Source organism: Dendropsophus ebraccatus, chromosome 8 (genome assembly GCF_027789765.1).
Source record: "Dendropsophus ebraccatus isolate aDenEbr1 chromosome 8, aDenEbr1.pat, whole genome shotgun sequence".
Classification (NCBI taxonomy): domain Eukaryota; kingdom Metazoa; phylum Chordata; class Amphibia; order Anura; family Hylidae; genus Dendropsophus; species Dendropsophus ebraccatus.
In genome coordinates this window covers 51,835,740-51,863,631 of record NC_091461.1, presented here as the reverse complement: position 1 = coordinate 51,863,631, position 27,892 = coordinate 51,835,740, and the positions used below count along the sequence as shown (strand labels likewise).

Genomic DNA, 27,892 nt, shown 5'->3' with positions numbered 1-27,892 from the left:
GGAGCCCAGGAAAGTTCTGCTCATAGCACTTTCCCGGGCTTCTGATCGGCTCATCTGAGCGGCGATAGAAGGGGCGGGCGGAGGGGATCGCTTAGGGCCGCTCACTATGCATATGCATAGTGAGCGGCAATACAGGGCGCCAGGGGCGTAGCTAATGTCTCCTGGGCCCTGGTGCGAGAGGCCAACTTAGGCCCCCCCCCTCCTTTCACAACCAAGTGATGCTATTGGTGTGTGTGTATATATATATATATATATATATATATATATATATATATATAGTCACCAACAAATATATGGCAATGGCACAACAACTTGGGCCAAAATACAGCAAGAACCCCATAATCTTGAAAATTGGGATCTGAGTCTTTGTTATAAATGGAGTGGTATGGCGACCATACTGTACATTGCTTACATTGTGTCAAAACGTCAGTTTTTCGAACGGCCGGTAGGAATCCCAGCCGGATTCTATTAAAATGAATGCAACATATACTTTGATTTAATTACAGACAGCCATGATTAATTGAAAATATACTTTTTGTGTGAACATAGCCTAAAAGGTAAGGATTTTCCTTTTTTTTTTTAGCTTCTTAAATTTTTTTTTAAATAATAACAAGGCTTTGTAAATTCTATTATTCTGGATGCTATATTGGAGGATAGTAACTATGGTAGGAGATTCTGAACATTTTTTTTCTTTGACATTGATATTTAGCTGTTTTTTCCTTGATCATAAACATGACTACACAGATAGATATCAGGTACAATGTAAATGGAAAGAAGACACCAGTAGAATTAATGTTCAGCATCAAAAAAAGCTTTTATTAACATTCATAACTATTGTCCACAGACATAGATGAAGATGTCATTATTGTAATTTACATAGAATAAAATATTTCACCATGGTGGTTACTCTAAAATATAATGAGCTTTATGGTAATATAAATAAATTGGTCAGTGGAATATTGAACACTTAGGGGGACATTTATCATTTGCACCTTTTTTTGCGAATATTTTTAGCACTGTGCACTGGCTTATATGTTTGCAGCCTAGTAAGGTATTTATGAACATTCACATGTTGGTTCATAAATCACCTGCTATAGCTTCCCTGGCGCTGTGCATTTTACTGCAGGTATTCATGAATTGACCCTGGTTAAAAAAGTTCCGCTACCCTGGGACTGGAGTACAGATGCGAACGAAAATGCGAAAATTTCAAAATTCTCACATGATAAATCCCGGCTGAGAATATTCTTACGGATAACCACGCCCACAAATGTCAAGAAGGCAAAAAACTGGAGTAAGCTGTCATATTCACACATACACCGAGCTACACTGTTTAGTAAATCTGACGAAGGGCTGTGCACATCACACTTACGCCAGAAAATACTAAGGAGCACAAGGTACACTGCTTGATACATGTCCCCCTTAGTTTTTTTTTTAAGCAGAACACATATTGGTTACATTTTTAGCACATACAGTATATGGTCTAATAGCAATCTCCTCTTTTACTATATACTTAGTTATATTTTGGCATAGTTTGACAATAGAAAAAAATGCTGATAAACATTAACACTTACATATGTATATACTATACACAGCTTTATATAAAGTGGTTCTTGTTATCTATGTCAGGATTCACTTAATACCCTAATCACTAAAGTAATGACATTAGCTTATGATCTATCTGCACCACTGGCTATAAGTATTAGTGCAAATAATGGAGTGCTTCTGCGATACTTAGTTACCAATAAGGTCTTTGAATATTAAAGTATTTTATTCCTATATCTGGGTGCAGTTGTCTAGCAATATGCTACTTCCTGCAATCACACTATATCACAAAATGTTCAGTAGCTAAACATAGAATATATAATATGTATTACATAGAAATTAGCCAAAAATGCAGAGTTTAACTGTGTGCCCTTAGTGATCAGATGTCATTATAGTGTTTTTATTATATAGATATATATTTTTTATATTATCTATTATATTATAAAGATTTATAACATGAAGGAGAGGTAAGCTTAAAACAAAACTTCTCCACAAGACTTTCCGTATCATATCGTCAACTTCAGCTCACAAAGCTCACTCACATATTCCTCATTGTCAGGGTCGTATTTCAAGGCTTTTTCATAGGAATTTATTGCGTCATTTCTTTGACCAATAATCTTATGGACAAAGCCGAGCAAAGCAAAAGCCTCAGCATCACGAAAATTATTCTTAATCTTCTTTGAAGAAATTTTTTTTAGAGCCTTTTCACATATTTCTCTCTCACATTGAAGTATATTAATCTGCAGACTCTTTTTATAGTAGTCAATGGCTTCAGATTCAGACCCGGTGCAGGATTCTTTGAGTTGTCCATAGCTGCAATAGATTTGCTGCTTCTCCTCATCTATAAGATTGAATGTCAAAACGACTTGCAATGTATCCTCTGCTTTCTGATATTCCTTTACTTCACAATATGCGTTTGCTAAGTCTACATATGCATGCACAAATGTTTTCTTGTATTCCAGTGTCTTTTCAAAATGAAAGATTGTATTTTGGATGAGATCATTTAATTCTCTGGCATACATGTTTCCAGACTTCTTTTTGTAATAGAAATACTTTTTCCTGTAACACAGTCCTATCTGGTGATGTAGAAATCCAGAAGTTGGGATGAGGTCTATGGCAGTTTTCAAGACTCCCAAGGCCTCATCCACCATCCCAGCTCTCCTGTAAAACATTGCTACATATCGAAGCAAATATGGAGAGCTTGGGGCCTGTTTTAAAGCTTTTGCAATATATGTTTTTGCTTCTTTACTTCTACTGAGATCTTGAAGCTTCAAAGCAAGAAGCGCCTTCACCACGGCATCATTTGGATTCTTCTCTATTGCACGTTTTAGTAGCTCTATGGATCTGCATTCTGAAGCTGGACACTTTCTGCCATTGAAAACTTCCAGTCTATAGACCGCAGTTGCGTATCCAGAGTTCCACTCAGGATCTTCTGGCTCTAGCTCCAAAGCCTTCTCAAAGCATTGTTTTGCTTCTTTATAATATTGGCCACAAAATTTGAGCAGTGCCCAGGCCTTTTCCCCATAGATTTCAGCTTGGTCTGGTGTATCTTTAAGTTCTTTATGAATCTGCTCTACTTTATCTATATATTTTTGAGACTCTTCATACTGGTTTAAGTAGTAGAACACCCAAGCATAATTTCCGTATGTCACCAAATATCTGTGATCAGTCTCATCTGGATTGTTCTCTTTAATCATTTCTTCTGCTTTCTCCAAATTGGCAATTGCTTTTGGGTAGTCACCTTTCAGATGCATCATATAGGCCAGTAGATTGTACACCATGTATTTGTTCTTGGTGACAAGAAAAGTCAGCTGATCATACAATCTGTCTTCTATTTCTTCAGGGTCTGTGTCCTTCAGAAGAAGTTTCCATGTAAAGTGACATTTCAGTTGTAGTAAACGCGGCTGTAATGCTTCCTTTGATATCCCACTGTGAGAGAAAATAAGAGATTGCTATTAGTGAATGAGTTATAAAAAGTTAATATATACAAACAAAATATGGTATATATACTACAGAAGTCGCTTAACAGGACCACTACATACAGTATGTAGCTAGATCGTTCTTTGCATTGCATCCTGTATAGCTAATTGATTGGAACATCATTTTTTGGTTCTAACTTTAATTTCTTCCTGCATATGGACATGTCGGCACATCCATGGATGAAATAGGCACAACTTCTGTACCTGTGCCATCCATGCCGAGTCCTGGCTGTCATTCATAGCCAGGAACCTGCCACAACTGTTGGGACCAGAATTGCATCCTGATCCCAACAGATAACCCTAAAAATGCTGTGGTCAATGTGACTGGAGCATCTATAGGGATAGTAGAAATCTTCCTCTGTTCAGCATTGGGGCACTGCAATGCAACCGTATTATCCTGAGGGTAGATATGAATACCGGAGCCTTCACTGAGGCCTCCAATGTTATAAGTGTGGAAGTCTGATTTGTTATGCCTTACCAGGGCCGGCCTTAAGGTAGATGGCGCCCTGTGCAAAACTTTTTTCGGCGCCCCCCCCCCCCATGGTGACATAAAGCTCCTACAGCCTCCCACTCCTCCAGACGACATCCAACACCCATCACCCGACCCTCCCAGCCATACACACAACTACTACCTCCCCCAGCCATACACACAACTACTACCTCCCCCAGCCATACTCACAACTACTACCTCCCCCAGCCATACACACAGCTACTACCTCCCCCAGCCATACACACAGCTACTACCTCCCCCAGTCATACACACAGCTACTACCTCCCCCAACCATACACACAGCTACTACCTCCCCCAACCATACACACAGCTACTACCTCCCCCAGCCATACACACAGCTACTACCTCCCCCAGTCATACACACAGCTACTACCTCCCCCAACCATACACACAGCTACTACTCACCCAGCCACACACAACTACTACCCCCGTCAGCGATACACACAACTATTACCCTCGCCAGCCATACACACAACTATTACCCTCGCCAGCCATACACACAACTACTACCCCCACCAGCTATACACACAACTACTACCCCCACCAGCCACATACACAACTACTACCCCCACCATCCATACACACAACTACTACTTACCCAGCCATACACACAACTACTACCTTCCCCAGCCATGTAGTAGTTGTGTGTATGGCTGGAGGGGGAAGTAGTATCCAGTACACACACATGCACACCTACACATTATATAGTACACACATATACAATGTCACACATATTTAAACACACATTATTCATATATAAACCTCCAGTACACACACACCTACACATTGACTATACATTATATAACAGTACACACACTATGTACATTCTATATACATATACTTGCACTTACATACATCTAGCTGGCAGCTGGTTGTGGATAATGCAGCAGCTGCTGACAGGACTGGGCGCCTCATGCTGCTGCTGACTTCCTGCTCTCTCCTCTTGTCCCGACTACCCAGCAGTGTAATATAACACCAGCTGCACCAGGACAGAAGAGCTTCCCTGTATAGGACCTGGGGGAAGGAGGGGAAGGGGCGGCTGTGCTAGGAGCAGTTACAGCAGGGCTCACTCTCAGATGGCAGAGGCTGCTGCCGTATGTTCCTGAATCTGACCCACAGGGACCACGGCAGCTGTGGGGGGATACTGGAGCAGGGCAGCCAGCTAGTGGGACAGCGCTCGAGCAGAGAAACAGCTGCCCTGACTGTGCACAGACCAGGGGCATAGGCAATGTCTCTTGGGCCCTGGTGCAAGAGGTCAACTTGGGTCCTTTCCTCGACCAAGCGATGCTATTGGGGGTATATATATATATATATATATATATATATATACACATACACACACGCTATACTGTTACTGACCAAATCCTGTATACTGAGACCAATATTACCAGTATATAGGGGGGAAATATTACCGCCACACCACAACCACTACCATCACCACCATATTGTTGCTGACCAAATCCTGTATACTGAGACCAATAAAACACAGTACCAAATTACAAGTAACAAATAATTCCACCACTACTGACTAACATCACTACATACTGACTAACACCACCGCCACTACTGAATAATCCACTGTACACAGATCACTATCACCTTATACAGTCATATAGAGGTAGACCCAGCCCTACACAGGCTCTGTACACCATATACATCAGCAGTTACATCAGGTGACTCACAGGGGACTCTCTGATTAGAGTTGTTCCTCATTCATTTTCTTCTTTTTTTCTTTCTCCATCTGCCCAGGGCCGTTATGAGAACTTCTCCGAGCCACGAATCCACAGAATCTACCAGACAGACATATTAGGCTCCACACTCTAACACCATCCTTATCAAACTGCACATCTGTATTGGCCCCTTTACCCCCTCATTTAGTGGGTAGGCTGACTGTATGTGATGCCCTTGTAGTATATACCCCCCTCCTCTGTGTAGCTTCCTTATAGATGGCCCCTTGTTCAGTCTTCCCTATATATGGCCCTATGTGCATCTCCTTGAGAACCCCCCTCTGTGTAGTCCCCCTATAGTATATGCCCTCCATGCTGTCCTCTCTTACAGGTGCCCCCACCATATAGATTGCCCCCTTCTGTTGTCTCCCCCCTTATAGATTGCCTTCTGTTGTCTCCCCCCTTATAGATTACCCCCCAATTGATTGCCCCCTTCTGTTGTTTCCCCCTTATAGATTGCCCCTTCTGTTGCCCCCCTTATAGATTGCCCCCTTCAGTTGTCTCCCCCTTATAGATTGCCCCCTTCTGTTGTCCCCCATTTATAGATTACCCCCCCTATTGATTACCCCCTTCTGTTGTCTCCCCCCTTATAGATTACCCCCCTATTGATTACCCCCTTCTGCTGTCTCCCCCCTTATAGATTGCCCCCTTCTGTTTTCTCCCCCCTTATAGATTGCCCCCTTCTGTTTTCTCCCCCCTTATAGATTGCCCCCTTCTGTTGTCCCCCACTTAGATTGCCCCATCTGTTGTCCCCCACTTATAGATTGCCCACTTCTGTTGTCTCCCCCCATCTGTTGTCCCCCACTTATAGATTCCCCCCTTCTGTTGTCTCCCCCCTTGCGCAGGTTAAAAAAAAACAAAGCACATAACTCACCTGACACCTCGCTCCCCAGACGCGGCTCCCGTCTTCTGTATCACCCCCTGCCGATGCGCGCTCCCTGAGCATGTCCTGGCACTGCACGCTCCAGTGACCTCACGAGCGCCAGGGCCGGTACTTCCTCCCTGTGCCGGAAGTACAAAGACGCCGGCTGACGCTGAGGTCACTGATGCGTGCTCTCCTGGGGAATCCCGGGGAGCGCGCATCGGCTGTAGGCGTACTGTCCTATCAAGCTTGTGACCGCAAGGTCACAAGCTTAATAGTACAGTATGCGGCGCCTAGGTGGAGGCAGGGGGGAGCCCGGGAGGAACCACCTCAGGAGGAGGGCGCCGGGCAGCCAGCTAGAGAAGCGCTCGGGCAGAAAGACAGCTGCACAGCTGTCTCTCTGCCTTAGCGCCCCCCTGCTGGCCGGGGGTGATGCGCCCTGTGCAAGCGCACAGGTCGCACACCCCAAAGGCCGGCCCTGTGCCTTACTATGCATTACTGACGGGCATAATATGGCACTGCAGTGTGTTATATATCTGATTCAGGGAAGAGAAATTGCGCTGCACCTCACACCTATGGCTGATACTAGTGCCCCTAGGCTAAATAAAAAACACATCAGAATTTTGTGTATGAATTGATCAAGCCATACTGCCCCATGTACCATCGTGCAGGTATCTGATACACATGGGTCCCTACACTAAGTCCACACCGTGCCAGTCAGTGGCCACCACCCCCGCAGGCGTGCACAGTCAGGGAACGGGGGCCATGGGACGGCCCTGCGACCCCCATGCCACAGGACCAGACCCAAAAACACCACACCAGAACCCGGCCAGCACCGCCGGCGGAGAAGGTCGCCCCCAAACAGCACAAGTCTGGATGAGGTATTGCGCTCACCATAGCTGCTGCAGACAGAATGGGAAAAGACAGGAGGGATTAAAACCATGTGCACTCAGGTGTCTCCTGCTAATTGCGGTCATGTGGGTCTCACCAGGAGGAGTGCAAAACACGGAGAAAAGAGAGAAACAAAATGCGGTTCAGGGAAGAGAAATTGCGCTGCACCTCACACCTATGGCTGATACTAGTGCCCCTAGGCTAAATAAAAAACACATCAGAATTTTGTGTATGAATTGATCAAGCCATACTGCCCCATGTACCATCGTGCAGGTATCTGATACACATGGGTCCCTACACTAAGTCCACACCGTGCCAGTCAGTGGCCACCACCCCCGCAGGCGTGCACAGTCAGGGAACGGGGGCCATGGGACGGCCCTGCGACCCCCATGCCACAGGACCAGACCCAAAAACACCACACCAGAACCCGGCCAGCACCGCCGGCGGAGAAGGTCGCCCCCAAACAGCACAAGTCTGGATGAGGTATTGTGCTCACCATAGCTGCTGCAGACAGAATGGGAAAAGACAGGAGGGATTAAAACCATGTGCACTCAGGTGTCTCCTGCTAATTGCGGTCATGTGGGTCTCACCAGGAGGAGTGCAAAACACGGAGAAAAGAGAGAAACAAAATGCGGTTCAGGGAAGAGAAATTGCGCTGCACCTCACACCTATGGCTGATACTAGTGCCCCTAGGCTAAATAAAAAACACATCAGAATTTTGTGTATGAATTGATCAAGCCATACTGCCCCATGTACCATCGTGCAGGTATCTGATACACATGGGTCCCTACACTAAGTCCACACCGTGCCAGTCAGTGGCCACCACCCCCGCAGGCGTGCACAGTCAGGGAACGGGGGCCATGGGACGGCCCTGCGACCCCCATGCCACAGGACCAGACCCAAAAACACCACACCAGAACCCGGCCAGCACCGCCGGCGGAGAAGGTCGCCCCCAAACAGCACAAGTCTGGATGAGGTATTGCGCTCACCATAGCTGCTGCAGACAGAATGGGAAAAGACAGGAGGGATTAAAACCATGTGCACTCAGGTGTCTCCTGCTAATAGCGGTCATGTGGGTCTCACCAGGAGGAGTGCAAAACACGGAGAAAAGAGAGAAACAAAATGCGGTTCAGGGAAGAGAAATTGCGCTGCACCTCACACCTATGGCTGATACTAGTGCCCCTAGGCTAAATAAAAAACACATCAGAATTTTGTGTATGAATTGATCAAGCCATACTGCCCCATGTACCATCGTGCAGGTATCTGATACACATGGGTCCCTACACTAAGTCCACACCGTGCCAGTCAGTGGCCACCACCCCCGCAGGCGTGCACAGTCAGGGAACGGGGGCCATGGGACGGCCCTGCGACCCCCATGCCACAGGACCAGACCCAAAAACACCACACCAGAACCCGGCCAGCACCGCCGGCGGAGAAGGTCGCCCCCAAACAGCACAAGTCTGGATGAGGTATTGCGCTCACCATAGCTGCTGCAGACAGAATGGGAAAAGACAGGAGGGATTAAAACCATGTGCACTCAGGTGTCTCCTGCTAATAGCGGTCATGTGGGTTTCACCAGGAGGAGTGCAAAACACGGAGAAAAGAGAGAAACAAAATGCGGTTCAGGGAAGAGAAATTGCGCTGCACCTCACACCTATGGCTGATACTAGTGCCCCTAGGCTAAATAAAAAACACATCAGAATTTTGTGTATGAATTGATCAAGCCATACTGCCCCATGTACCATCGTGCAGGTATCTGATACACATGGGTCCCTACACTAAGTCCACACCGTGCCAGTCAGTGGCCACCACCCCCGCAGGCGTGCACAGTCAGGGAACGGGGGCCATGGGACGGCCCTGCGACCCCCATGCCACAGGACCAGACCCAAAAACACCACACCAGAACCCGGCCAGCACCGCCGGCGGAGAAGGTTGCCCCCAAACAGCACAAGTCTGGATGAGGTATTGCGCTCACCATAGCTGCTGCAGACAGAATGGGAAAAGACAGGAGGGATTAAAACCATGTGCACTCAGGTGTCTCCTGCTAATTGCGGTCATGTGGGTCTCACCAGGAGGAGTGCAAAACACGGAGAAAAGAGAGAAACAAAATGCGGTTCAGGGAAGAGAAATTGCGCTGCACCTCACACCTATGGCTGATACTAGTGCCCCTAGGCTAAATAAAAAACACATCAGAATTTTGTGTATGAATTGATCAAGCCATACTGCCCCATGTACCATCGTGCAGGTATCTGATACACATGGGTCCCTACACTAAGTCCACACCGTGCCAGTCAGTGGCCACCACCCCCGCAGGCGTGCACAGTCAGGGAACGGGGGCCATGGGACGGCCCTGCGACCCCCATGCCACAGGACCAGACCCAAAAACACCACACCAGAACCCGGCCAGCACCGCCGGCGGAGAAGGTCGCCCCCAAACAGCACAAGTCTGGATGAGGTATTGCGCTCACCATAGCTGCTGCAGACAGAATGGGAAAAGACAGGAGGGATTAAACCCTGTGCACTCAGGTGTCTCCTGCTAATAGCGGTGTGGAGTTAGCGTAGGGACCCGTGTGGACCAGAGGACCTGCGCGGTGGTACACGGGGCAATATGGTTTGATCAATTCATATACAGACACTCTGGTGTTGATTTTTAATATAGGCCTGGCGGCATTAGTATCAGCCATAGATGGGATGTGCAGCCGTTCCATTCTCTCCAGTTCGTGTTTTGCAATTCTCCCTCTCTGAACAGCTAGCACTCCTTTATAAGACCCACATGACCAAAATTAGCAGGATATGTCTGTGCTCACATGTCTGGACCCTATGTCTTCCCCATTCTGTGAGAGCAGCAATGGTAAGTGTAATACCATATCCATACTTGTGTCGTTTGGGGGCAGCCTTCCCCGCCGGTGGTGCTGGCTGGGTTTTGGTGGGGCTTTTTGGGTCTGGTCCTGTGACATTGGGGTTGCAGGGCCGTTCCATGGCCTCCCTTCCCTGCACGTGCACGCTTTGCGGGGTTGGCGGTCGCTGACCGACACGGTGTGGAGTTAGCGTAGGGACCCGTGTGGACCAGAGGACCTGCGCGGTGGTACACGGGGCAATATGGTTTGATCAATTCATATACAGACACTCTGGTGTTGATTTTTAATATAGGCCTGGCGGCATTAGTATCAGCCATAGATGGGATGTGCAGCCGTTCCATTCTCTCCAGTTCGTGTTTTGCAATTCTCCCTCTCTGAACAGCTAGCACTCCTTTATAAGACCCACATGACCAAAATTAGCAGGATATGTCTGTGCTCACATGTCTGGACCCTATGTCTTCCCCATTCTGTGAGAGCAGCAATGGTAAGTGTAATACCATATCCATACTTGTGTCGTTTGGGGGCAGCCTTCCCCGCCGGTGGTGCTGGCTGGGTTTTGGTGGGGCTTTTTGGGTCTGGTCCTGTGACATTGGGGTTGCAGGGCAGTTCCATGGCCTCCCTTCCCTGCACGTGCACGCTTTGCGGGGTTGGCGGTCGCTGACCGACACGGTGTGGAGTTAGCGTAGGGACCCGTGTGGACCAGAGGACCTGCGCGGTGGTACACGGGGCAATATGGTTTGATCAATTCATATACAGACACTCTGGTGTTGATTTTTAATATAGGCCTGGCGGCATTAGTATCAGCCATAGATGGGATGTGCAGCCGTTCCATTCTCTCCAGTTCGTGTTTTGCAATTCTCCCTCTCTGAACAGCTAGCACTCCTTTATAAGACCCACATGACCAAAATTAGCAGGATATGTCTGTGCTCACATGTCTGGACCCTATGTCTTCCCCATTCTGTGAGAGCAGCAATGGTAAGTGTAATACCATATCCATACTTGTGTCGTTTGGGGGCAGCCTTCCCCGCCGGTGGTGCTGGCTGGGTTTTGGTGGGGCTTTTTGGGTCTGGTCCTGTGACATTGGGGTTGCAGGGCCGTTCCATGGCCTCCCTTCCCTGCACGTGCACGCTTTGCGGGGTTGGCGGTCGCTGACCGACACGGTGTGGAGTTAGCGTAGGGACCCGTGTGGACCAGAGGACCTGCGCGGTGGTACACGGGGCAATATGGTTTGATCAATTCATATACAGACACTCTGGTGTTGATTTTTAATATAGGCCTGGCGGCATTAGTATCAGCCATAGATGGGATGTGCAGCCGTTCCATTCTCTCCAGTTCGTGTTATATATCTGATCAGGCAATCAGATAGTTAAGTTCCCTAATGGGAAAGTAAAATATGATTTAAAAGGAAAAAAAAAAAGGAAAAAAATTAAATTAAAATAAACACATTATCCCCATGTCCTCCAATGCAAATAATAAATGTAGGAAAAAAGCACACATACAGCATTTGGTAAATCCAAGTGCATAACAATGCTGGCAATAAAATGCCACATGATTTAACCCATACGGTGACCTCAGAGAACTCAAAGTTATTTTTTCATTTAATGTAAGTATCATATTTTCATTAAATGTGTGCATCTTTCAAAAAAAAAAAATCATAAGGCTAGTGATTAGTAATAAGTGAACATGCTCGTCCGAGCTTGGTACTCGATCGAATATTGCGGTACTCGATGGTACTTGTTACTCGGACGAGCATCTCGTGATACTCGAGAAAATGTCATCATCCGTTTCCTGTAAGTTTGAGTGCAATTTCTCAGCCAATCAACATGCAGGAGACTCTTTGGTACATCCTGCGATCACGTGGGACCCATACATGTCGATAGCAGCGATTGGTTGGCCAGATCAGATGACCCTGCCATATAAAAATCGCTTCAGACTTATGCTGGAAGAGATTAGGGACAGAGCTGCTGCTTGTCAGGCAGAGCGTTAGGGAGGGAATTAGCATTCAAGTAGGCAGGGAATACTAGCGAAAGAACCAAACAGCCCTTGTAAGGGCTTCAAATCCTTACTTTTTTGTATTACTACAGACTGCTGGCTGAGACTTGCAATGCAGCTACCACAATTTTTAGCAGCTGTGGCGATCGGCTGCTGGCAGAAAGGGGACATTAGGTGTTGCATACAGACCCCTAAGAAGTGCTCAGTACTCTTATTATTTTGTGACTGGTGGTGCTGCTGTCGTACATTGTATTGCTGTAATTTGTAGTACACCTGCATAGAACTTCACAGCTCATTGTCCTGTGTAACAGGTGCCATAGACCACAGACCACCACTTACACACAGACTCTATAAGACAGCCTCCAAATACTAGTGTGGCACTGACCACCAGTATATTTTCTGATTTTTGTATTTCTTACTCAAGGCATATCCAAGCTCACCACTGATTGCCCTGTGTAAGAGGGTGTCACACAGTGTATAGGTGCAGCCACCAACAGATTGTATACCACAGCCTCCAAAAAACTAGTGTGACCACCAGTATATTTTCTGATTTCTGTATTTCTTACTCAAGGCCTATCTAAGCTCACTACTGATTGCCCTGTGTAAGAGGGTGTCACACAGTGTATAGGTGCAGCCACCAACCACCAAGCGCAGCGTTTAACTGTCCCTACAACAGACCTTTGAACGGAACGCAAATACACAGCAACTCACCCACATGCACAAGCCCTAAATGTGCACACAGGCAAACTGCTGAACAGGGAGATGCTGCCCTATCAGCTGGTAGAGACAGAGGCTTTTAGGAACCTCATGGCAGTTGCTTCCGCTTGGTACTCTACTGTGTCAGCCCTAATTTTTGTGACGTTGCCTCATCTAAAGGCTGGTAAAGGCCACTTTATGGTCTTTTTTTTAATCTTCATTTTAAATTTTCAAGTCAAAACGATCAATTCAATTCAAGTGCTATTTTGCAGGGCTGCCTGGTCATCTATTGTATCTCCAAGATACACACCACTGTTCAAAGGAACAGACGGTGAAAATGGTGGATCATTATTTAGCATCCTTGTGTTATCCAATTTGAAACATATTATCTGTGGATGTCAACTTGCGGGTATTCTCTGCCGTCCTTTCATTTTTTATCTCTTTCAAAGGCAGTAGTCAGCTACTGGTCAGTCTAGTAATAAAAAAAAATTATATATTAAGGGTGGGAGGAGGGGAGCAGTCAGCTTGTCAGGCACTAGTACAGTTCAAAGGAACAGAGAGTGAATATGGTGGATCCTCATTTAGCATCCTTGTCTTGTCCATTTTTTGTCAACACCGATTACTGGGTGTTTACCCTCCTTACTTACGATCTGACACCACTAGCGCAAGAGGACGTAGTTCTGTGGGCCAAAAAGTGGGGGAACACTCTCCAAGGCCTTTGACAGTTTCATGGCAACCCAGCAAGACTATGTCACCCGTCCCCAGTCTAGACAGAGTAGGGGGTAGGCCTTCAGAAAGATAGTGAGGGAGTACCTTGCTAACCATATCAACGTATACAATCTGTGGTAACTGCAGCTATATAGTATAAGCCACCCTCTTACACAGGGCAATTAGCAGTGAGCTTGGATGTGACTGCAGCTATAAATGAAGAAATTAGAAAATATACTGGTCACACTAGTTTCTGGAGGGTGTCGTATACAATCTGTGGGTAACTGCAGCTATATAGTATATGCCACCATCTTTCACAGGGCAATTAGCAGTGAGCCTGGATGTGAATCACCACTTTTCCCCACCACTGATTCGATTTTGAGTTTGACTTGGAGGTGCTGGGCTGCCCTGCCCCTAGCGTGTTGTCAGAGCGGGTCTTCAGTGCAGCTGGTGGCATCATCACTAATAAGCGCACCCGCCTGTCCACTGACAGCGCTGACAGTCTGACGTTAATTAATTTTCTTATTTCTTTTTTTCTTATTGCAGCCATATCTAAGCCATTGCTAATTTCCCTGTGTAATTAGCAGTGAGCTTGGTTGCGTGTGACAACGGGCGGAACCTGGTGGCGGCTCTGCAACTCGGGCGGAACCTGGTGGTGGAACCTGGTGGCGGCCTTACACATGTACCATGCCTGGCCCACGTCTTCAACCTAGTGTTGCTCCGGTTCCTTAAAACCTACCCCCATTTGGCTGACTTGCTCACCAAGGTGCACCGCATCTGTGCGCATTTCCGCAAGTCAACCAGGGAAAGTTACCCCAACTGCTACAGTCAAATTCAAACTCAAAACAGCGGTGTGGAGAAGTGGTGAGTCACATGATGCAGGGAATGTTACCCCAACTGCTACAGTCAAATTTAAAGTAAAATTCAAACTCAAAACAGCGCATCCTTGTCTTGTCCATTTCGAACCATATTATGTGTAGATGTCATCTTATGGATGTCCTCTGCCGTCCTTTCACCTGTACCTTTTACCTTCCTTGGATGTTGTAGTCGTTTTGAAGGCAGGATTGACCAGGTCTTTTTAATAAACAGGCTACCGAACTTGCCCTATCTTAGATACTCTTTAAAGTATTAAGGCTGGGTTCACACTACGTATATTTCAATCAGTATTGTGGTCCTCATATTGCAACCAAAACCAGGAGTGGATTAAAAACACAGAAAGGATCTTTTCACACAATGTTGAAATTAAGTGGATGGCTGCCATATAACAGTAAATAACTGCCATTATTTCAATACAACAGCCGTTGTTTTAAAATAACAGTGTAAGGAACTTACCTTGTCCGGCTCCAGCGGCGTCTCCTTCCAGCTCGGCTCCGGCTGTCGGCTCGGGAGCGCGCCGCTGCTCCGCCCGCCGGAGCTGAGTGACGTCACGGAGACCCGACGGCGTCCCTAGCAACCGGGGACGCCGTGGGGTCACGTGACCGTCAGCTGGCCGGCCGGCACGCAGCTGATGTGTTTTGCACTCAGGCTGAGTGACAGGTCGCCCGGCCGCTCAGCCTGCAGTGCACCAGCTGCAGTGAGGCTGGACTCAGAAGGCCGGACCAATCAGCCTTTGGTCCGGGCTCCTGGTCCAGTATAAAGTTTCAGTGTAGCCAGCAGGTTATCGCTGGCTATTAGTTGTTTCTGATCCCAGCTCCCCAGTCCCTTGTATTCTGTCCTATCCTTTCTCATTTCGACTTGCCCGGATTCTGACCTTTTTGCCTGTCCCCTGACTCTCCGTTTGGTTCCGATTTTGTACTGCGTTGCTCGTTTGGTTACTGACTCGGCTAGTTGACTTCCCGCTTTGTGTTTGTCTGTCTGTCTGCGTTTTATGTTCTGCACGTATACAGCATAGGGATTGTCTTCGTGGTTGTCCGCGACCGCCTAGGGTCGACCGAGGCAAGTAGGCAGGTGACAGTGGGTGGGGTCAGAGTTAGGGCCCACTGTCTAGTGTCTTATCTTCCCCAGCCACTCGTGACAGAATAGCCAGCCCAAAAATATTGTGTGACGTGTGCCAAGGATTTGTTATCATGAATCCTATAAAGGCGCTAGTGGAACAGATGCAGAATCTGAACACATTGGTTCAGAATCTCGCTGAACGGGTTCAAGAGCAGGAGGCTGCTCCTCGACAGGTTACGATGACCACGCCCTCTCCCCCTGAACCGCCTGTACAACTCCCGGAAAAATTTAAGGGGGATAGAAAGAGTTTTCGAACCTTCAGAGAAGGGTGTCAGTTGTTTTTTCGACTGCGTCCCCGTTCGTCAGGGGATGAGGCCCAAAGAGTGGGAATAATCATGTCCCTCCTGCAGGGTCCCCCACAAGAGTGGGCATTCTCTCTCCCTCCTAACGCCATAGAACTAACTTCTGTGGACTTTTTCTTTTCGGCCTTGGGACTATTGTACGATGACCCTGACAGGACTGCAGTGGCCGAGCGACAATTGACGTCCCTAAAACAGGGGAAAAGACCAGTTGAAGATTATTGCGCAGAGTTCCGCCAGTGGTGTATCCCATCTGGTTGGAACGACTCTGCTCTGCGCTACCAGTTCCGGGTGGGTCTCTCTGACCAGTTGAAGGACCTGTTAATAGCCTATCCTCCCCCTGAAACGTTAGAAGAGACCATGACGTTAGCCATTAGGGTAGATCGCCGGATGCGAGACAGACGAAGGGAGAAGTGCACCTCTGAACCCTGTAGTACCTCTTCCTCTCTTGTGTCTTTTCCTAAAACCCCCTCTTCCCTGCTGACACCACCGGAGGAACCTATGCAAATTGGCGCCACCGATGCAAGAACTAGACGAGCCCATCGGATGCAGCATAATCTTTGCTTATACTGCGGCAAAGCTGGACACCGGGTTCGGGAATGTACCTCCAGGCCTGGAACATCGTCGGAAAACTCCAGCGCCTGAGTGACTATCGAGGGGGTCACTCAGGCGCACAGGTACCACTCGATAAGAATAAATTGATGGTTCCCATCTCGCTATGCTTGGGCGAGAGATGTATCTCGGGGTTTGCCCATGTTGACTCAGGGGCATCCGCTAATTTTGTTAATTCCGGGTTTTGGTCCGGTCTGGGGGTATGCCCGCTTCAGCTTAAATGCCCGCTGAGTATCACGGGGGCGGATTTTACCCCATTGGCCCAAGGAAGAGTAAAATATATTACTCCTCCTCTCGAAGTGAAAGTGGGGTCGATCCATTCTGAGTGTCTAGATTTTTTGGTTATGGACAATTTGTCCTCTGATGTTATTTTAGGTTTACCATGGTTGACCCAACATAACCCTGTGTTTGATTGGGTAAACAGAGAACTTGTCCAATGGGGACCAGGTTGTGCCGCCCATTGTATTTCTTTGAATTTAACAGAATGTTCTTCGTTAGAAGGAGAGCTCCCTGAATTTCTATCTGATTTTCTTGATGTCTTTGATGAAAAATCGGTGGACGAGCTACCCCCTCATCGTCCATACGATTGTGCTATTGAGTTAGTTTCTGAATCCAAGTACCCGAAAGGACGCATTTTTAACTTGTCTAAACCAGAGAGAGAGGCTATGCGTGATTATGTTAAAGAGAGTTTAGATAAGGGTCACATCCGTCCTTCCTGTTCTCCCCTTGGTGCTGGGTTTTTCTTTGTGGGTAAAAAGGATGGTGGCTTACGCCCTTGCATTGACTATCGGGAATTAAATAAAATCACGATTAAAAATCAACATCCTCTCCCTCTGATTCCTAATTTGTTTGATCAGATTGTGGGGGCCCGGTGGTTCTCCAAAATTGACCTCCGGGGGGCCTATAATTTGATTCGTATAAAGGAGGGCGATGAATGGAAAACTGCCTTCAATACCCCCGAAGGACACTTCGAATACCTTGTCATGCCCTTCGGGTTGTGTAATGCACCTGCAGTTTTTCAACGTTTTGTTAACGATGTTTTTCGCGACTACCTGGGACGTTTTTTAGTGGTATACCTGGATGATATCCTGATTTTCTCTCCAGATTGGTCTTCGCATGTTGGTCATGTTCGTAAGGTTATGGAACTCCTAAGACTTAACCATTTATTTGCTAAATTGTCAAAGTGCCAGTTTGGTGTTCAGGAGGTCTCTTTTTTGGGATATAAAATCACCCCTAGTTCTTTTGGGATGGATCCCCTTAAGGTGACGGCCATTGCCAAGTGGGAGCGCCCAAGGAATCTTAAAGCTTTACAGAGATTTTTGGGATTTTCTAACTATTACAGAAAATTTATTAAGGGGATCTCAGTGATTGCTAAGCCCTTAACAGATCTTACCAGAAAGGGAGCTGATGTGGATAACTGGACTCCTGAAGCCATTCTGGCATTTGACAAACTTAAAAGATGTTTTTCTGTAGCTCCGGTGTTGATTCAACCTGACTTTGAGCAACCTTTTATTGTCGAGGTGGATGCCTCAGAGGTAGGGGTGGGGGCTGTTCTTTCACAGGGTCCTGAAACTCTCACCAATCTCCGACCCATTGCCTATTTCTCTAGAAAGTTCTCCAAAGCAGAATGCAACTATGATATAGGCAATAGGGAACTCCTTGCCATTAAGTGGGTGTCGATGAATGGAGGCACTTTCTAGAGGGGGCTAAACACAAAGTTAAGGTTTTAACCGACCACAAAAACCTTGTTTATTTAGATAAAGCTAAACGTCTTACTCCACGACAGGCCAGATGGGCACTCTTTTTCACACGGTTTAACTTTGAAATCACCTTCAGACCGGGTTCCAAAAATATAAGGGCAGATGCTTTATCTCGTAGTTTCAACGTCAATGAAGTCCCCATAAAGGAGTCTGAAACCACCTTATCTCCGGGGGTGGTGGTGGCTATACTGCAGCCCGATCTGGCTGCCCAAGTTGTCCAGTCTCAATCTATGGCGCCTAGAAATACCCCGGAGAACAAACTATTTGTTCCCCCAAATCTTCGTTTGAAAGTTCTGGAAGAAACACATTGTTCAGTTTTGGCAGGTCATCCAGGTATTGCTGGTACTAAATATTTGTTATCTCGTCATTATTGGTGGCCATCTTGGGTCAGAGATACTAAGCTGTTTGTGGAGGCTTGTGAGATTTGCGCCAGGTCCAAGGTTCCTTGCAGATTACCCGAGGGACTTCTCCAACCCCTACCGGTACCTGCTAGACCTTGGACCCACATCTCAATGGACTTCATAACTGATTTACCACCCTCTAAGGGTAAAACTGTGATTTGGGTGGTGGTTGATAGTTTCTCTAAGATGTGCCATTTAATTCCTCTCAGCAAGCTTCCTAATGCTCGTACCTTAGCTTCTCTTTTTATTAATCATATCTTACGTTTACATGGTGTACCAGAGAATATTGTTTCTGACAGGGGAGTACAATTTGTGTCTAAATTCTGGAGGGAGTTTTGTGGTCGCCTGGGCATATCCTTGTCCTTTTCTTCAGCTTTCCATCCGCAGTCCAATGGTCAGACGGAAAGGGTTAACCAGTCACTGGAGCAGTTCTTGAGATGTTTTGTTGCAGGGTCACAGGAGAAATGGAGAGAATACTTATCTTTGGCAGAGTTTGCCCTAAATAATCGTGAAAGTCAGTCTCTCAAAATGTCACCATTTTTTTGTAATTTTGGGTTTAATCCTCGTTGTTCTTCTGTACATGCGGCCGAGTCCATTAATCCATCCGCTGAAAAAATCTACAGAAAACTGTGCACAGTTTGGGCCCAGGCTCTTCAGAACCTGGTTAAAGCCCAAGAAAATTGTAAGAAACAATCAGACAAAAGACGTATATCTGGCCCTGAGTACAGGGTAGGTGACAAGGTATGGCTCTCTACTAAAAACTTGAGATTGAAAACACCATCTGGTAAACTTTCTCCTAAATATATTGGTCCTTATGCCATAGTAAAAGTCGTCAACTCAGTTTCGTTTAAGTTACTGTTGCCTAAGAGTCTAAAAATTCACGATGTCTTCCATAAGTCTCTGTTAAAGAAATATATTAATCCCGTGTTACCGTCTGCTCCCCCTGCTCCTTTGATTATTCAGGGTGAACTTGAATATGAGGTAGAGAGGATTCTGGATTCTCGCCGAGTTCAGAGTTCTTTACAGTATCTGGTTCATTGGAGAGGATTTGGCCCAGAGGAGCGCACTTGGGTAGCAAGTAGGGATATGCATGCACCACGTCTCATTCGGCAATATCATTTGCACAACCCGTCTAGACCAGGTCCTGTTACCAAGGGTCCTGAGGCCCCTCATAAGGGAGGGGGTAATGTAAGGAACTTACCTTGTCCGGCTCCAGCGGCGTCTCCTTCCAGCTCGGCTCCGGCTGTCGGCTCGGGAGCGCGCCGCTGCTCCGCCCGCCGGAGCTGAGTGACGTCACGGAGACCCGACGGCGTCCCTAGCAACCGGGGACGCCGTGGGGTCACGTGACCGTCAGCTGGCCGGCCGGCACGCAGCTGATGTGTTTTGCACTCAGGCTGAGTGACAGGTCGCCCGGCCGCTCAGCCTGCAGTGCACCAGCTGCAGTGAGGCTGGACTCAGAAGGCCGGACCAATCAGCCTTTGGTCCGGGCTCCTGGTCCAGTATAAAGTTTCAGTGTAGCCAGCAGGTTATCGCTGGCTATTAGTTGTTTCTGATCCCAGCTCCCCAGTCCCTTGTATTCTGTCCTATCCTTTCTCATTTCGACTTGCCCGGATTCTGACCTTTTTGCCTGTCCCCTGACTCTCCGTTTGGTTCCGATTTTGTACTGCGTTGCTCGTTTGGTTACTGACTCGGCTAGTTGACTTCCCGCTTTGTGTTTGTGTTGCTTGTGTTGTGTCGACCGAGGCAAGTAGGCAGGTGACAGTGGGTGGGGTCAGAGTTAGGGCCCACTGTCTAGTGTCTTATCTTCCCCAGCCACTCGTGACAAACAGCAAGTATTTGCCATTAAATGGCAGCCATCCACTCAATTTTAACATTGTGTGAACAGATCCTTTCTGTGTTTTTAATCCACTCCTGGTTTTGGTTGCAATGTGAGGACCACAATACTGACTGAAATATATGTAGTGTGAATCCAGCCTAAGGCTATGTTCACACTACGTAAATCTACGGCCGTAGTTCTCGCCACAGAACTACAGCCGTAGATTTGCGGGGTGGAACATAGCATTATTTGCTATGGGATCCCGGCCGGATCCCATGCGGTGCCGCAAACAACTGACAGGTCCATTATTTGCGGACGGAATTCAATGAATTCCTCCCGCAGAAGGACCTGTCAGTTCACACAGTGAAGTGAGCGGTTCCGGACGCTTGCTTCACTGTGTGCTATGGGAAGCTCTGATGTGGGCGCGCGCTGATGCGCATCAGAGCACCACGGGGGAAGGATCATCCAGCCGGTACTTTAGTACCGGTCGTGATGATCCGGGCTGAGACCAGCCGTTCCATGACCCGGCCAGAGTCACGGAACGGCCGGTCTCATCCGTAGTGTGAACATAGCTTAAAAGTGTATTCGTTCAAAGTCCGGGGCCTCTTAAGAAGACTGTATTGTTATTCTTCATCCCTACCTCCAATGATATGCCTCTCACGCACAACTGCATGAGGGTGTGACCCTAAATCAAGCCATAATCCGGCTTTTTTTTGGATGACTATATTGTCCATCTTGGTCTGGGTCAGTGGTGTCAGGCTAAGTGGTTTGGGTGGTCCATATGCTACCTTTGTTTTAATGATTCTCTGTGTCCTCACTGCCATGCTGTGTTAGGCTAAATTTTGGGGTGGTTCATATGCTACCTCTGTTTTAATGGTTCTCTGTGTCCTCACCGCCATGCTGTGTCAGGCAAAGTGTTTGGGTGGTTCATATGCTACTGTACCTGTGTTTGAATGGTTCCCTGTGTTCTCACCTCCATGCTGTTTTAGGCTAAATTTTGGGGTGGTTCATATACTTAATCCTTCACTGTGTGATCACTGCCATACTGTTGCCCGTAATTTGGCATAATAGTCCGATTAGGCAGCTGATCCATCCATGCATGCTGTCCCTGCTTTTTCCTGTCCATTTCCGTGGTGTTTCCATTATTTTCTGAGGTTGACAGGTTTTCACATGACCTTCCCTCTACCGAACTTGGGTCCCCTGCAAAAATGTTCGAGTTTTCCACTGACTTCAATGGGGTTCGTTACTTGAAGCGAGCACATGAATAGCGATCAAAATTTACCACTATCTTAAAGTAAAATGAAAAGCAGTCTCAGAATCACATAAAGAGGTCATATTTGAAAAATGGGCTCTGGTGCTAAAAGAGAACCATTCACCTCCTTGGGGGAATGCGACCTGGCCCCGGTACCTTACAGCTGCTGGGAACAGCTCTCTTATACTAGGACCGGCAGACTTCAGCAGGGTGGCTATTTCAAAATATGGAACTTAATGCAAAGCCCCGAGCTCAGGCTGCCAATCAAACATGAGTGTCTGGAAAGAGGGCGGAGGCAGCGTGACTATATGCTTCAGTGGCTCCGCCCCCATTCCTAGTTACCGAGTTCTGGGACGAAGGGTTAAAGATTCATTTTTTTAAATTGCGCCCTGCCAGAGTCTGCTGGGCACAGTGTCAGAGAGATGTATCTGACAGCTGTAAGGTACTTGGGCCAGGTCACACTCCCTCAGAGAGGTGATTGGTTTTCTTTAAGGCCAAAATTAGCCTGGTCCTGAAGGGTTAAGAATACATCTTCATGCAACAAATAATTTTGAACTTTATTGAGCAATAGATTTGCACTGTATCCCCCCCCCCATTTCAGGGATGGGTAGGTATAGATTCTCTATTATGTTCCTGCACCCCCTGCCTGCACTTGATTTATTTTTTTTTTGTTTTGTTTTCCCCGAGTTCACCTCAGCAACTTCAGATATTATTATTGCAGTGAGTACTTCATCTGTCCTGAGCAGTAGCAAACCCCTATAGAAAATTCCTCCTTCTTTGGACAGACATACAGTAGATGGCAGCAGAGAGCACTGTGTCAGACTGGAAAGAATTCACCACTTCCTGTAGGGCATACAGCAGCTGATAGCTGATAAAAACTGCAAGGAATGCGATTTTTAAATAGAAGTAATTTACAGATCTATATAACTTTTTCTCACCAGTTGATTTTTTTCCCTCTGGAGTACCCCTTTAATGTGCAAGCTAATACAGAAGCAGAGTGTGTCCTAAGAGGCTGGTGGAATAGTGGCAAAACCAACAAGCCACACTACAATAGTATAGGTCTTTAAAGGGGGAATTTGAGAGGGAAAAGTGTTTTCAAAACATTTAACTGGTGTCAGAAAGTGAGACAGATCTGTAACTTACGTCTATTTAAAAGGCTTAAGTCTTCCAGTACTTATGAGCTACTGTATGCTCTGCGGAAACTGGTTTCTTTCCAGTTTGAGACTGTGCTCTCAGCTGTCACCTCTGTCTTTAACAGGAACTTTCCAGAGCAGGAGAGATTTTCTATGGGGATTTGCTACTGCTCTGGACAGTTACTGACACTGACAGAGGTGGCAGCAGAGACCACCATGTTAGACTGGAAAGAATACACCATTTCCTGCAGGACATACAGCAGCTCATATGTACTAAAAGACAACGTTTTTACATAGAAATAATTTACAAATTTGTGTAATTTTCTTGAAACTAGTTGACTTTTTTCCTCTGGAGTGCCCCTTTAAATAACAAAATGTTGCTGAACATGCTGCCACTATGTAGATACAGCTGGAATTTCTGAGTAATAATGACAGTAGGTAAAGTGAAGCAGATGAGAAGAAGAATAGTGTAAAGCACCAGCGGCATCTGATGAGGAATATTGATTATTCTTTTCATAATTAAACTCTGTAATTTTACATCTTATTGGAAGATAGTTTTCAGGAATCATACAGATATTAGAAATTTTCAGGAATCATACAGAGTTTGGATATTGACAACAGCTTTTATTTCTGTTGTTGTAACTAAGCTGTGTATTAAGGTATACTGTACATACTTATTGATTATTTTTCTATTAATAGGCATAAATATAGAATATATATATATGGTCCATCTAGTCTGCCGTATTAGTATTTCTTTTCAGTCATTGTAGAGTTACCTATTTTCTTGTGTTTCTGACCTTTTCCCCCAACTAATCTCAGACTATGTCCCTTGTATTCAGTTTCTTATTATTAACACCCTCTTCCTATTCTTACTGGTTATACCTCTAGTTATACAGTCTAGCATAGCTTTCCCTACTGCCTGACAGCACTGGTGACTCATTTAATGCTGTCAGAGATTTCTGTCCCTAGACCCTTCTCTGCTGAAGTCTTTGCTAATGCAGAACTGCTGATATGATGCGGACAGAAAACAGCAGAAAGCATTCTAAGTTCAGCTGTCAATTGTTTTGTTATTCACTGTATCAAGTTCCCTGTTTAATGTATATGATACAATGTTTTGACCATTTATCCAGTAAAGCCAGATCATTTTCATATTACACACACCTCCAGGAATATCAACAATTTGCACACTTTTGTGTTATAGGTAAACAGATGAACCTTCTTCTATGTCACTTACAACCATATTAAAAGAACTTTACCCAGAACAGACCCTTATTACACACTACCAGTCTCTGCTCAGAATCCACACCATTAACCACAACCCCTGATATATATCTTTCACCAGCCACAAATCTACTAAACTATCCGGGTATTAAGCCTGATTTTCCCAAATTCAGTGGTTTAAACTAACTTGATGATTATAGATATTTTTCCAGGAGGGAGAACAACATGTCATCTAGGAATAGCCAGATGTTATACCCATCCCAGATGTTAAAGAAGCAACTCCGACTATGTATGCCAATTTCACCACCTCAGAGGATTAAAAGGAATAATAAAATAAAACTGACACCAAAGAACAAAGAAGAAGCAACGTCACCCCCATACATTTCAGAATAGACTAGAATTAGACTTTTGACTTTTATTTGTATAAGCCCCTTAAGAGGTAGCCTATCTGCTAGAGATGGGTTGTCCCTAATGTGTTGAAGACCTTAGAACACATACACTGTGAGACAGATTGTTAGCCTTTTGACCTAGCAATAAAGGTCATCTGCTTTTGATAATGGCTTCAAAAGTGGGACTGTTAAGGATGTGATATTTTGTATATTTAGTGAAGCCATTACAATATGGCGCTGACCTTCTAAACAAGTACAGATGTTACATTCCTTACAGTTTACGTTAGTAAATATTAGTGCTACGTAACTAACTCCTTTTGTACCTCAGCCAATGAAGTACTGACACAAGCCTTAGTAGAAGAATACATGCCCCCAGGGTATATAAATTGGCTGCCATCTTTGAATAAAAGAGATCCACCTTAACCATCAATGTGTCAAGGTGTTTGATTCTCTGTGCGCACTATAAACTTATAACTTGCAATTAGGAGCAGACAGTCAATATGACAGCACTCTTGAGGTGCATTCATAACACCATCCACCCTGGATCTGCATTTGCTATTTTTAATGATAGATGTCTTCCAAATACATTATAGCAGAAAGTGGACATTAAATCAAATCAAGTAAAATGTAAAGCATATTAAATAGTCGAGCCATAGTGTAGGTTACAAAACTTGTAGAAAAATATAAAAGATATTTACCTCATTCTGTCAGGTTTTGTGTCCCCCCTGTTTATGTGGAGAAGAAGCTTTCTGAATGCAGGATTCTGTTCCTGATCCTGATCCTGCCTACATTCTTTTATAGTCAGGCAATCCTCATGGAGATGCTTGCCAGCATCAACAGAGGGAGGAGAGAAGGGAGAAATGATACTGCCGAGAAACATTAGAAAACTGTCTCATTTAGATAATAGGAATTAAAAACAGCTACAGTATATTATGTAAATAAGCAGACAGAGAGAAGCGTGTACATTAGTGATGAGCGAATAGTGAGATATTTGAATATTCGATATTCGTACGAATATCTCACGAATATTCGATCGAATATTCGATCCCATTAAAGTGTATGGGAACAAGTATTTGATTAGTGAAAAACATCTATTTGACAACTTGGAGGGTAAAACCGGAAGCTGGGGGATTTGAACGCTTATCGAATATTTATCGAATATTCGCGGGATATTCGTACGAATATCGAATATTCGAATATCTCACTATTCGATCGAATGTCTATTCGATCGAACAGTATTCGCTCATCACTAGTGTACATGGCTGGTGCTAAATCTTTTATGAGATTTTCATTAGCTTCAGATCTGATATCACACTACAACTGAGTGACAACATTGAGAGCAATGCAATGTCAAATAAAGTCAACAGCATAATATCAACAACTGGAAACTGTGCACCCCTCAATAAACTGCACCCCAGTTCTGTGTAGAATTAATACATAAATAATGATCCAAAACTTTCACAACAAACTGTACATTTTGGCTTAAATTCGCCTTTCACAAGCATAACATTAAAGTGTCCACAGCAAGTATATATATATACACACAAGTGATACAAAATCATTAGGTACAGATAAAAAATCTATATATTATTATCAAACAAAATCAAATTGTGGCAGCCTACCAAATCTGTCATCATGGACTCTTTTAGTAAGGCCCCTGTGTTTCTTGTCGTGCATGAAAATGAAACCATAGGAGAGAAAAGTATAGCAGGAGGTTGGCGTGGTACAGGTGGTTGTGAGTGAGGTGCTTGCCGAGAGTTCAGCCGTCCATGAGTGTTTCGGGGTAGGCTGAAGAGGGTGAGGAGCCCTGGTACCCACCAGTGTTTTGGGAGTGGACTGAGGACGAGGAGCCCTGACTTCCATGATTCCTTATAGGGTGGCCTGAGGAGGAGGAAGATATGGTGGGACTGGCTGGGATGAGCAGCCAATTCCATGCAGTCCACCACCATCCTACTGGGAAGCTGTATTCTCAAGTAAGTGACTGGAGTCTAAAAGTCCCACCAAGGCCTTTAAGCTTTACCTTGTGTGCAGCTGTCCCAGATAGGCCATCAAGTGTGCTTAAGCATGCAGCAGTTCCACTGAGACCTTCAAGCTATACGGAGCGTGCAGCTGTCCCAGAGAGACCGTCAAGCATGCCTGAGCATGCAGCAGTCCGACTGAGGCCTTCAAGCTACACTGATCGTGCAGCAGTCCCACCAAGGCTACCAAACCATACTGAGCGTGTAACAGTCCCAGAGAGGCCATCAAGCCATACTGAGCATGCAGCAGTCCTACTGAGACTGTCAATTCGTACTAAGTGTGCAGCTGTCCCAGAAAGGTCATCAAGCTTGCCTGAGCCCCCTCCAAGTGGCTTAGGCTCAGCAAGCTGTCAGAGAGACTGGACATCCCCTCCTTTGGCAGAACCTACTCCCTTCATTCCACCTCAGAACTAAAGGAGCTATTTCAGAAAAAAGAAAGAGCTGAAAAGGGGAAGTGCAAAAACTTCTAGAACAGCCAAAAGTGGGAGAAGTGGTCCAGGAATTTGATAAAGTCAGAGGATATGACTTTGCCAGACGGGTGTGTTGTCTTGGGAACCTCCTGCATCAACAAAAGAATCTAAGGTGAAGAAGAAGAGCCACAACAGCCTGCGCAGGTCTTGCTGGAAGTGCTTGAGAGTCTGTATTTGACACCTTTCTCAGAAGCAGAAGCCATCCACCCAATGACCAAATGCACCTCGACAGTCCTTTCAACTTCTAAGGCAGTCCTCATCTCATTTCCTCTAGTGGCAGTCGTCAAGTTGATAGCCACCATCTCATTTCCTCTAATGGCAGTCCCAAAGTCGGCAGCCACATCTCATCATCTCCTCTAGGGGCAGTCTCTAAGTTGGCAGACACTATCTCAATCTCTTTAGTGACAGTCCCCAAGTCGGCAGACACCATCTTAACTTCTCCCTTAGTGGCAATCCCCTTGTCGGTAGACACCACACTTTAGGGACAGTGCCAAAGTCGGGACACACCATTTCACCTGCTTAGGGGTAGTCCTAAAGTCAGGAAACAAGATCTCACCTTCCCCTGTAATGGTAATCATTCCCCCAGAACGAGAGGGGGTATCTTCAATGATACTGGCTGCCGTTTCTACATCCACAAATTGTGTGTGCCATCAGGAGTAATTGGATACCCAGATGTCTGTGGGTCTACAGGTCAAGGTCTCTTGGTCCTGCATAAGTGAGGCACCCAGTGGGGACAGTTAGACGGTTATGCACCCTTTAG

The 27,892-nt window shown here is 45.9% G+C and overlaps 1 protein-coding gene across 1 annotated transcript; it reads right to left on the bottom strand.

The window, feature by feature from the left end:
- Window positions 1–805: 805 nt before the first annotated feature.
- Window positions 806–25,403, bottom strand: LOC138798571 (interferon-induced protein with tetratricopeptide repeats 5-like). Its single transcript, XM_069979085.1, has 2 exons — window positions 25,343–25,403; window positions 806–3,471 (listed from the first exon to the last, which is right to left on the bottom strand). The coding sequence occupies exons 1-2, from the start codon at window positions 25,345–25,347 to the stop codon at window positions 2,049–2,051; spliced, it is 1,428 nt and encodes a 475-aa protein (XP_069835186.1). The 5' UTR covers window positions 25,348–25,403; the 3' UTR covers window positions 806–2,048.
- Between the last annotated feature and the right edge of the window lie 2,489 nt (window positions 25,404–27,892).